The 11,520-nt window shown below is 36.4% G+C and overlaps 2 protein-coding genes across 2 annotated transcripts in view; both read left to right on the top strand.

Annotated features, from left to right (window-relative positions):
• The first annotated feature begins 1,135 nt into the window (after positions 1-1,135).
• Positions 1,136-6,200, top strand: LOC107717188 (coatomer subunit delta-like). The gene is made up of 10 exons (XM_016523868.1): positions 1,136-1,362; positions 2,353-2,616; positions 2,707-2,886; positions 2,996-3,198; positions 3,283-3,447; positions 4,068-4,233; positions 4,371-4,518; positions 4,638-4,746; positions 4,924-5,128; positions 5,217-6,200. Exons 1-10 carry the CDS (start codon positions 1,360-1,362, stop codon positions 5,304-5,306), a joined length of 1,533 nt encoding a protein of 510 aa, XP_016379354.1. The 5' UTR covers positions 1,136-1,359; the 3' UTR covers positions 5,307-6,200.
• A 2,329-nt stretch (positions 6,201-8,529) lies between these two features.
• LOC107717178 (pleckstrin homology-like domain family B member 1) overlaps positions 8,530-11,520 on the top strand; it is an 83,151-nt gene continuing 80,160 nt past the window's right edge. The window contains exon 1 of the mRNA XM_016523855.1: positions 8,530-8,818. Within this exon, the coding sequence (XP_016379341.1) occupies positions 8,732-8,818 (87 nt within the window). The 5' untranslated portion in view covers positions 8,530-8,731. The remainder of the gene's footprint in view (positions 8,819-11,520) is intronic.

Here is an 11,520-nt window from a genome sequence, read left to right as displayed (position 1 = left end):
AAAAAAATCTAAAAATTAATAGCTGTTTCCACAGGCAAGGACATGGTCTTCTGTGGCCATCAGATTATTCGTATACCTACATGTAGCAGTTACAGTATAAACCACATCAAACTGTACACAGTTTGCCTCTTTATATATTTTGTCATGCACTTAAATTTGTACTCAGTGATTAGGGATGAAAAGGTTTATTTATTTATTTATGTAGCAATAAGCCCTTTTAGCTAATAGCATGTTAAAAATCAAAAGATAAATATTTTTATTTTAAGATTTTATTCTCTTTTAAAGTCTTATTTCTAAAATGATTAGAATTATATTAAATTGTATCCAAATCCCTCACACTTTTCTTAGTAACTATGAAGTTTTAATTGAGAAATCAAAATAAATTATAAATAAATAAATTCTACTTTCTCTGGCAGAGAATCTATTTCAGTGGTTATCAACAATGGAGTCGGGGCACTCAGAAAACTTCCAAGATGCCTCAAAATGACTTCATGATTTAAAATAAGACAAAATAAGCTTTAAAAATGAACGTAAACAACAAATTCTTTCTCATAATTTATCCCCTCAACAACTTTGTTCTCCTTTTCTACAGTATAACCAGTAATATTGTGAAATGTTATTACAATTTAAGATACGTGTTTTACATTTTAATATATTTTAAAATATAAGTTATTCCTGTTATGCAAAGCTGAATTTTCAGCATTACTAGTTTTCAGTCTCACAATCATTTTAATATGCTGATTTGCTTAATATTTTGTGGAAACAGTGATTTTTTTAAAGGATTTTTTGATGAATAGAAAGTTAAAAAGAACCGCATTTATTTGAAATACAAATGTGTAACAAATGTTTTTACTGTCACTTTCGATAAATACATACATACTGTACATACATACATACATACATCTTTAAAAAATTTAATCTTACTGAGCCCAAACTTTTTTAACGGTAGTGTATTTTATTCATTCATACCATGAAATCAGATAGTAAGATAGTTGTTTGCCAACCGCCAATAAACCCTAGAAGAAGAAGAAGAAGAAGAATCAGTAAGATAACACCTCTGTCTGCAAGTGTGTTAAGTTTGTTGTTCGCATGCGCAGTAGCTGTTGTCCACCGTTAGATGTCGCCGTCTCTCCTGCATCAGCTCTCGTCTGTCTATGCTTCTGACCGACACGGCGCGACTTTTTCCGGTTGGACTCTGGAGACGTGGCTCTTTCTCTTCAGTATTACGAGTCAGGCTATATGCTACTGTTAAAACCGAGCACAAGTCACCACTCTGACATTTTGAGTTGTAGAAACAGCTGGACGGACAGTGTCCGTGACTGAGTCCACTGACGGATCCTCGTCTGAAAGGGAACAGAAATGGTACGGTTGTTTGTTTTGTGTTTTTAGCAGGATAGAGCTAGAAGCTAGCAGCTAGTGCTATAGATCATAACTCATACAGTCTAAAAGTCCATTAATTTCTAGTGTCAATTACTATATACGTTAGTGTCTGTCCCATCTGTTTTTTAAAGACATCATAGAAGTAAGGAAACGTTGCCAGACAGGCTTTGATATCTGATACAGCTAACCAGCTAAAGGTTAGCTAGCTAATTAGATTGTCATCAGAATTAATTACAGTTAAAGAAATTAACGAAAGTAAATAGTTGTCAGTGTCTATATGACAAAATGTTGATATAATAAATTACCTTTTTATTTTGTCTTTTTAAAATAATTTAGTTATATAGAATGTTTATACAGGTAACGTTAACAGGTTGTAGCTAACTGACTGATTGAATTAGAAGAAATCTCTAGCATTAATTCTGATCATGGCTTGTCTTGAAAAACGAAGACAGTTTGACGTTCGTCGTAGGAGAAGTCACACTGCAGGACTGTGCGCCAAATCTTCTGACACTGCCAGAAGCTCGTCAGAGGTAAAATTTGATCGCAACGGCCATTAATCGGCTGTCGGTGAACATGTCAAACCAGCGATCAAAGACTACAGATTTTAGCCTGGGATTATAGGAATTTTAGGTTTTTCAAAATTTGTCTCAGACGACCAAATCGTGGCCAAAATCGCACATTGTGAGCCGGGCTTTAGTTATACTTTAATTTGAATCTACAGTATATTGACTCATTGAACTTAACCTACCAGTCAAAAGTTTGCACACTTCAACCTAAATGACCATTTGATGGTCCATTTGTATTAATTATTATTTTTACAGGTAATGTATGTTGATTATCATTTTTGAAATAGATATTGTGCTACAGTCTCATTACTGAATGCCGTCAACATCATAACAATCAAAACGCCCAGTTGTCTTTGTAATTGTGCTTCATCTGATTAGGTTTTTAATGTCAATCAAATCTTTGCAGGTGCTCTTGGCAGCGGCGGTGTGCACTAAGGCAGGAAAAGCCATAGTGTCGCGACAGTTCGTTGAGATGACGCGAACCCGTGTCGAGGGTCTTCTGGCTGCCTTTCCCAAACTGATGAATACAGGAAAGCAGCACACTTTTGTGGAAACGGAGAGTGTGCGCTACGTCTACCAGCCCCTGGAGAAACTCTACATGGTTCTGATCACTACAAAAAACAGCAACATTCTGGAAGACTTGGAGACACTAAGGCTTTTCTCCCGAGTGGTAAAACTTCTTCTTTTTTTTTTTTTCTTTTTTTTTTTTGCACTTCTTGGATGCGTCTGGAATAAGTGATTGATTTCTGTGTTTTTCCAGATCCCTGAATATTGCAGAGTGCTGGAGGAAAGTGAGATCTCAGAGCACTGTTTTGATCTCATATTTGCATTTGATGAGATCGTAGCTCTGGGCTACCGGGAGAACGTTAACCTGGCCCAGATTCGCACTTTTACTGAGATGGACTCACATGAAGAGAAGGTCTTCAGGGCTGTCAGAGAGGTCAGATATTCCCTTCAGTTTAATGAAACATCCAGAGCTAAATTACTCTCTGCTTTCAATTTGTATTGAACTAACTCAAATTTTCTCGGTTTCTCTCAATTTTCCACAGACCCAAGAAAGAGAAGCAAAGGCTGAGATGAAACGCAAGGCCAAAGAGCTGCAGCGAGCAAGACAAGATGCTGAACGTGCCGGAAAGAAATCGCCAGGCTTCGGAGGTTTCGGAAGTTCAGGAATGAGCAACGTCATATCAGCCACCATCATCACTGATACAATAGAGCCAGAGAAGCCCAAAGTGGCTTCTGCTCCAGTCAGGTATGAGCTGTAACTGTGGTCTATGACACATCTACTGTAAATACATAAGCGTACAGAAGTTAATCTGTCCTGTTCCTCTTGTAGGTCGAGTGGGTCCAGTAAAGCGCTCAAGCTGGGTGTCAAAGGGAAAGAAGTAGATAACTTTGTGGACAAACTAAAGTCAGAAGGAGAAAATATCATCACATCCAGTGCAGGAAGGAAGGCATCGGAGGCATCTAAAGTCCTTCAGCCTCAAGTGAATATAGAGAGGTATTGCTTACTCATTTTATTTCAGTGTCTGGCACATTCTTCTCCATATACTATGTTACCTACACTACCAAAGTTACCTACACTTCAAAAGTTTGTGCTCAGTAAAGTTTTTTTTTTTTTTTGAGAGAGAGAGACTGAAAAGTGACAGTAAAGATATTTCCAAAAAATAAATAAATAAATGCTGTTTTTTTTTTTTTTTACTTTCTATTCATCTTGACAATCCACAAATTTTTATTTATTTATCACAGTTTCCAGAAAAATACTATTTTTCCAAACAATCTAATTTATTGGGGAAAAAAAAAAAAAAAAAAACTTTTTTTCAATGTTCATAATATTAAGAAATATATCTTGAGAACCAAATCGTCATATTCAAATGATTTCTGAAGGATCATGTGACACTAAAGACTAATGGCTGCTAAAATTCAGCTTTGTATCACAGGAATAAAATATTCAAATAGAAAACAGGTATTTTAAATATTAATATTTCACAATATTACTGTTTTTACTTTTAAAAAATCGTATCGACCACAAACTTTTGAACGGTAGTGTATTTTCGTATTATAATGTTATTATTTTCCGATTATGCCAATTGTTAATAGTTTATGAACTCCGTTTCCCAGCGTACATCTGAGGGTGGAGGAGAAGATCTCTCTGACCTGTGGTCGGGATGGTGGACTGCAGAACATGGAAGTTCTGGGCATGATCACTCTGAAAGTCGCAGATGAAAAAAATGGCTGCATTTCCATACTCATCAACAACAATGACAAGAAAGGAGCCCAACTACAGGTGTGTGTGTGTGAGACAGTTCAGCATGTCAAGCTCTCAGCGTGTATTTTGAAGAGGAAGTTGTCGACGGTCTGATATTTTTAGAAAAGAACACTGAACTGGCCGTATAACCCAATATTGTTTCGTTTATTCTTCAGACTCACCCTCATGTTGATAAAAAGCTGTTCAACACCGAGTCCCTGATCTGTCTGAAAAACCAGGAAAAGTCCTTCCCTCTCAACAATGATTTGGGGGTGCTGAAATGGAGGTTACAGAGCACTGATGAGTCCCTCATTCCTTTAACAAGTGAGTCTTCAGTTGCTTCTGCATGAAGTGTTCATGAATAAAGTTATTGAACTAAAGGTTTTAGTATAACAGCACTTTCATAAACATTTCAATCATGCACGTACCTTCTGTACTCTCAGTTAACTGTTGGCCGTCAGAAAGTGGAAGTGGCTGTGACGTCAACATTGAGTATGAGCTTCAGGACGAGGGGCTCGAACTCAATGAAGTTGTCATTACTATCCCTCTGCCGTAAGTGCTTATTCAGATCATTATATACATGTATGTATGTATGTATTAGTTTATATTTCTATTGTGTTTTTTTGCATTTATTTAAACTGTATGTATAAAACATTTTAATTAGCAAAATACACAAACATTATCAAAATCCATATCCATAAACAACCTCTGTCTCCTGGGATCATGCAGGTCAGGTGTAGGTGCTCCTGTGGTTGGTGATATGGACGGGCAGTATAACCATGACAGCAGGAAAAACATCCTGGAATGGTCACTTCCTGTCATTGATGAGAAAAACAAGAGTGGCAGCCTGGAGTTCAGTATGGATGGCAAACCCAATGACTTCTTCCCAATCCATGTTTCTTTTGTCTCCAAGCGAAACTTTTGTGACATTCAGGCAAGTTATGCAGCATTTCATAAATAAACGACAACAAAACTGAGCCCTTGTGAGAAAGGAAATGACTTTATATTCATTGTTTCCACAGGTGGCCAAGGTGACATATGTAGAGGAAGGCAGTCCAGTCAAATTCTCCTCAGAGACGTCATTTGTTGTGGATAAGTACGAGATCCTGTAAAGGTTTCCTGGTGGAAGATCGTTTTAACCTGCCAGCCAGCTTAACGGATCAGAGAGCACGCTGTATGTCAATAGAAGGCTCAAACCATTCTCTGACATGGGCTGCAGTACTTCTGTGTTTCTGTTTGTCTTAAAGGAAAATAATCTACCTTTTATAAACTGGACCTTCAGATGCTCAAGTACTAAGTGCTGTCAGCTACACCTGCCAGAAAAGACAAAAGAAAGTAATAATAAAGCACTGCACCTGTAGACATCAAGGGAAGATCAGTGTCATCCTACAGCAGACGCATTAGAAGCGCGTATGAACCCTCCTGACACTTCAAAGAGATAGATTAAAATTGAAAACTTAAATAATTATTGCATGGATTTTGTATAAACCACATGATCCGCATCGGCTCATTAGCAATTTGGTTTTATTTCTAATCGTCAAAGAATAAATGCTGGTTTTCTAATATGGAAACGGACCTAATATTGTTGTACCAAATGAATGTGTGGGTGATGAATAAATCAGCTGTGCTTGTGCAATAAGAACTGACTAAATTCAGACTCATAATTTTTCATCTCTAAAATGACACCTCTGCTGTTTAGCTTTTAGTAAATATGGATATCATTGTCTACATCAAAAAAGTACAAATGCTATTTGCCTTTGTTTTTCCCCCTTTTGGTTCAGTTTATATTTATGTAATCATTTGTTTGAAGAATAATCTAAACAGGAAGATTTTTCATTCTTTGTTGTTTTGTAAGTAATGTTACACATAATCTGTTTTTAAAAAATATATATTTTTTATTCATTGCTGCATTTATTTGGCTAAACAGGAAAATATATTCTCTCTGGCTTCCCAGATGTTGTTAAGAACTGATTTGTTTTTGCATTTCCATAACGTTAAAAAATACATTTATCAGCGCACACTCAAAGATGATTATGGAACACCAAGGGGAGGGTTACGACATTCCATTCTGCTGTAAAATACTTATGAATACCTTTAATCAATAATAAAGTCAAATTGAATGAAAGTGTATTTTCTGGGCTCTTCCTGCTTTAATATGTGGTTTTGACTAGAATTTTGTATTCACTGTAGCTGCATGATACGTGTATTTGTGGTGCAGGCTAGAGTTAGGGGGTTGTTTGAAATCCCTAACTCTATGTATTAAAGACAGCAGCATAAATCATGCCATCAAATCATAAATCAGTGCCTCAAATCATGTAGCTTGTTAAATAGTGGCATGTTTAAGCACCTGGAAATCCCTAGCAACATGTTAAAAACCTCTCAGGTGGTTGATTGTAGTCATTGTTTTGCTGTAAGAATGGTATTCTCTGTAATGATAAATGCAATGCCCAGGCCTGGTTTGGGCCATGGCCTAGTGGACAGGGAGATTGTTCTGGATTTTTACAGGAATGTGAGGAATCTCAGAGATGAGGCAATGGTATTTGGAGTTAATAATGCATTAAGTATGGTTGAGTGGAGGAGATTCCTGTCAATGAATCACTTCCACAATGATATGGGCACCTTGTCTCAAGACAATTCATGAGATCATTTACATCTGCTATGACATGGCTCTTTGGAATACTTAATTATGATTGGTTATGTATAATGATGCTAAATTATATCTTCATAGCTGTGTTAGTTTTATGTCTCTCAAAGCACTCTGTGGTGTATTTCTTTTCATTTGGTAAAATAATGAGTCCAGCCCGGAGTCGTCACATGTGGTTGCCGCAAGCCTTCCGGATGCTCCTTTGTCGAAATCGCCGGCCGCGCCATTCTCAAGCCCACCCACCTCTGCTCACTCTAGGCCGCCGCCGCTCACTCTAGCCCTCCATGTAACACTTTTTCACACCACTGTATATATATATATATATATATATATATATATATCATGATAATTTCCAAAATTTTTCTATTTTGATTACCTTTGCCATCATTTAACTCCGAGTTAATCTTTCAATCTCAAAATGAGTTTTTAAAGCATTACTGGTGTAATATGTTAATTTATTATTATTGTTAATTTAAACTAATAAAACTCATTAAAAGTCATTGTCAATAATTGAAATCAAATGTAGCTAAAATAAAATACATGTATTGGATGAAAAACTTAAATGAAATTTAGAAATGTTGCCTTGCAACTAACTGAAATGTTACTAAAATTAAAAATACTAAAGTAAAATTTACTAAAAGTACTAAAAATTACTCAAATTAAAACAAATAAAAATAAAGCTTAATAGAAATAAATAATAAAAATAAAAACGACAAAAGTAGAAAAAAATAAAACAACTGAAAGCTAAAAATAAATGAAATCTAATTCAAAATGTTAAGAAAAACTATAATAGTACATAAATAATACTAAAATAACATTGGTTTATAAATGCGTTAAAACTTTAGTTTGAAATTAGTTTGTTTTTAGACAAAATACAGAATTTGAATGTTGCCTATTTATCAGTTATTGGTCAAAACATTACAATGACATATTTTTATATTGGTGAATCCCTAGTGATAATGCCAGGTTAACTGTACTTTATCCCTTTCATAATCATTGTGTCTTTAAATGGTTAAAGCTTGATACAGTTTTTACTTGTTGACTCATAAATTTGTGTTGCTGCATATTTTACTAAATGTCAAAGTCATAGTCACTGAGCAAAGCTGAAGGCTGTGAAGTGTGACCCACATCTACAGAGATGATCTGTATGTGAAACACGGTCTGTCTGGTTGAATCTGCCTCGATGTTTGATGTTGCCTCTAATCCACGAGGAAAGTTTTAGGGCCGGGGCTGAGAAAGCAGATTTAACATCTGATTTGTGGGTTTGATGAAGGGACTGAAGGGTGTAGGCCGCCACAAATAGGGACTGTATCTGTCCTGACCTAATTTCCTATCTGATCGCTGGCAATGGAGGAATAATGAGGTGAAGTCTGGAGGGAGTGATGCGTGGCCAGTGATTGTAAGGGAGAGGAAGTAAAGGTTGCTCATAACACATCATGAGAGCGTCAGATGAACTGTAGTTCTCACACTGTCCCAGCCAAATCGTTTGGTGACCATATGGTTCCCTTGAGAGCAGGAGAGGGGGTGTATCCCTGTTTGGGGTTGAGGTAAAAGAGGAGGGGTGTTAATGACCACTATCCCCGTCATAAAAGAGGGCGGGTCTTTCTTTCGGATGAATGAACAAACCGATAAGTACTGAGCCAGGCTTTGTTAAAGGGTCACATGAAAGAGTGAGAGGGGGCAGAGGAACTAGCATGGGCTAGGAACTTACATGGTCACATGGGATTTTAGGATCAGTCTGAGATTCATTAAAAACATTTTAATTATTTACGAAGGATTACGTTTTTGGAGTTAATGATTTGTGAGTTTGCTGGAGGTCAGTGGCATGTATTGCTCTGTATCTCAGTATGAAATAGGCCATTCGTTCAGGTTGGCTAATGAGGAGTACGACATATGCTGAACGTTCGGGATACCAAGATACAGCAGCAAAGCGTCCACCATCTGGATTCTAATATGATGCTCAAGAAGGTCCGATTTCAGGTTAGTTCCATTTTATTTCTGAAACCGAGCCAGAAACCCTTACGGTGATGTCAATAACTGGACATGTGGGGTTTTGTATGATTTCATGCTTTTGGGTTTGTGTATGATGTGATGTGTGAATCGGAATTCATGGTTTCTGTTTTCTGTATTTGGTTTCTTAGATTTGTCGTCTTTAAATGTGTATCTGGAGTTTCAGACAGAATGGAGTGATTTGCCAGTTCTGATGTATAATAAAAAGTATACAATTATATTTAAATTAATTGTATATTTTCATTTATAGTATAGTTAGTTATAATGTTATACTTAACTTTTTTTGCATTATCAGAACAGGCAAATAAAACAAGTATTGTTTTTCATAATCGCAATTTGTTTTTTTTGTTTGTTTTCTATAATTTACTTTTTATGTTATAATTTTAGCTTTTTATCTCAATAATGACTTAGTGTCATAATTATGTCATAATTATGACAGTATCTAATTTCTACTTTTTATGTCATTGTCATAATTTCAACTTTTTGCCATAAGTATAACTAAAATATCTTAGGAACCTTTATTCATTTAACACTATCTATCTATCTATCTATCTATCTATCTATCTATCTGTCTCTCTCTCTCTCTGTCTGTCTGTCTGTCTGTCTGTCTATTCACAATAGTGAAATCAATGTATGTGTTTTCTGCATGCTGAACGTACAACAAATGCCAGAAGTTGGTTTACAGGTTTTCGGGCCTTACGGTGCTGACAAAATAATCCCATTCTTCCAGAGGCCATCGCAGGGACATTTTCCCGCAGTAAAAGTGAGAGCGAGAGTTAAATTCTTCCGCACCTGTCGTAGGACCTCCAGCTGCCTTGCTTTCCCCCACTATAGTGACAAGCCTTTGAGCTGGACCTTTAACCTGTGAGACACACAGGCGGAAATGAGATGCATTCTGAGTGAACATGAGGCATTTCCTTAGGAAGAAACAGAACAAACAGCAGTCTTACTGGCCTAGGAGTTGAGTGCTTCTGCCACAGGTTTATTTCACACTTACGTGTCATATTAGGAAAAAGGGAAGAGCAAATAGCTGGCCAGCTCAGCTTTATTTTAAAGTTCAGGATAATTATGTTGCTTTCTAGATTACTTGCATTGAGACAACACTATGAATTTGAGATAAGGGTACCTGATACCTGGTCCATCTTGTGATGTTGTGTTTAATGAGGTGTCGATCAGTCACTAGAGGGCACCGTTGCGTCATCATACAGGATTGTATACGCTGACACGGATTGTGAAAATGTGTATTTTGAATTGTTCAGTCATCCAGGGGCATCTGTAGCATATTATTTCATTAGTCCTGACTGCAGTCTCAAGGGAAAATTGCCCGAACTGAGTCACACAGATACTCCATAAGCACGCGAATCTCTTAAAGATACTTTTCTGCGTTACAGTTGATCTCTTGTTCAATTTTCCTGTTGTTCATATCAAACATAAGCAAATAATCAAGTAATTTTTCAAGTATAAATATATTTTTTAGCTTATTATACTTGGTCTACAATTACAACGAGTTTATCTGAAATACATTTTGTACTGTCATATACGGTCTGATACGAACTATATCTCCTCAGCAAACGCATCTTCACAAGTGTCTTTTTATAAGCTTACATTTGTGGTTGTTGTTTTTGATCAGCTAGAAGACGACTAGTGTGTCTCATTGGAGAGAAGCTCTTGATTATACAAGATCATACAAGAGCAGCTTTTTTTACAAACACTATACAAACAGTGACAAAAGCCGGACTGACCTCAGGTCTCCAGTGCTCTGGCACCGTCCCAAGAAACACTCAAAGAGAGAAACAGCATTGTGGATGCCAGTGTCTTTTGTGCACCTTCTGCAGAAAAGTGAGTTTCAGCCTTTCCTGAAATGGACTTATTTTTGCAGCAGGGGTCTCTGCAAGGTTAGTGAACAAGTGAGGAGTTCTTTGACTGAAAGAATGAATGCCTTGTGTCAGACTAGGAGTGGTTGACAGAACAGGAAGGCAAAATGAGTGAGAGGGGGAGAGAGACAGTCACAGAGTGAGATGACTTTTGTCATGCGCTGGGCAGGAGAATCTGATTTTTGTCTGTGATGGTTGGCTTCGAACGTGTGCCAGCAAGAACCTCGCAGCATCTCGCTACCATCCTCAAGACTCTATCCATCTTCATAATGTCTTCTCCATGAGGAACCATGTGTTTGCTTACAGAGGGTCTTGTTTCATAGGCTGCCAGAAAGTTTGTACAGGTAAGGTCTCCTGTATGGCTTGTAGGAAAACTTCGCTTTTTTGAAAACATTTTTTTAACTTCGATTGTTGTCTGTTATTGTCACACAGTCTACTTTTTTTTCAAGATACTAAAAATGTTTGAATCTCATGAAACCTGTCAATAATATATCCCAAGTCCAATTTCATCACAATCAAAGGAAAAATAAATAAATTATAAATAAATAAAAAAAATTAAAAACAAGCTTAAATTTTTAAGTTATACATTATAAAAAGATATATCGTATTATAAAAATGTTATTATGGAGAAAACAAACTAAATGTTTAGGGTTTTATTTGCATTATAGCAATTATGCAAATTCTCATCAAATTGTTATTATTGTTATTCATCCGAATGTTTTAATTTTCAACTTTTTTGCCATTTTCATTATTCTTAGTGGAGATTTTAATGTAATCCTCATTTATGCATTTATAATA

Source organism: Sinocyclocheilus rhinocerous, unplaced genomic scaffold (genome assembly GCF_001515625.1).
Source record: "Sinocyclocheilus rhinocerous isolate Xijiao unplaced genomic scaffold, SAMN03320098_v1.1 scaffold3738, whole genome shotgun sequence".
NCBI lineage: Eukaryota > Metazoa > Chordata > Actinopteri > Cypriniformes > Cyprinidae > Sinocyclocheilus > Sinocyclocheilus rhinocerous.
The sequence above is the reverse complement of the archived record's forward strand: the minus strand, read 5'-3'. Positions and strand labels throughout refer to the sequence as shown.

Coding starts and splice junctions, on each gene's coding strand:
- LOC107717188 (XM_016523868.1), top strand. Junction 4,234..4,370: donor AGAAAGGAGCCCAACTACAG/GTGTGTGTGTGT, acceptor TTTATTCTTCAG/ACTCACCCTCATGTTGATAA. Junction 5,129..5,216: donor GAAACTTTTGTGACATTCAG/GCAAGTTATGCA, acceptor TTGTTTCCACAG/GTGGCCAAGGTGACATATGT.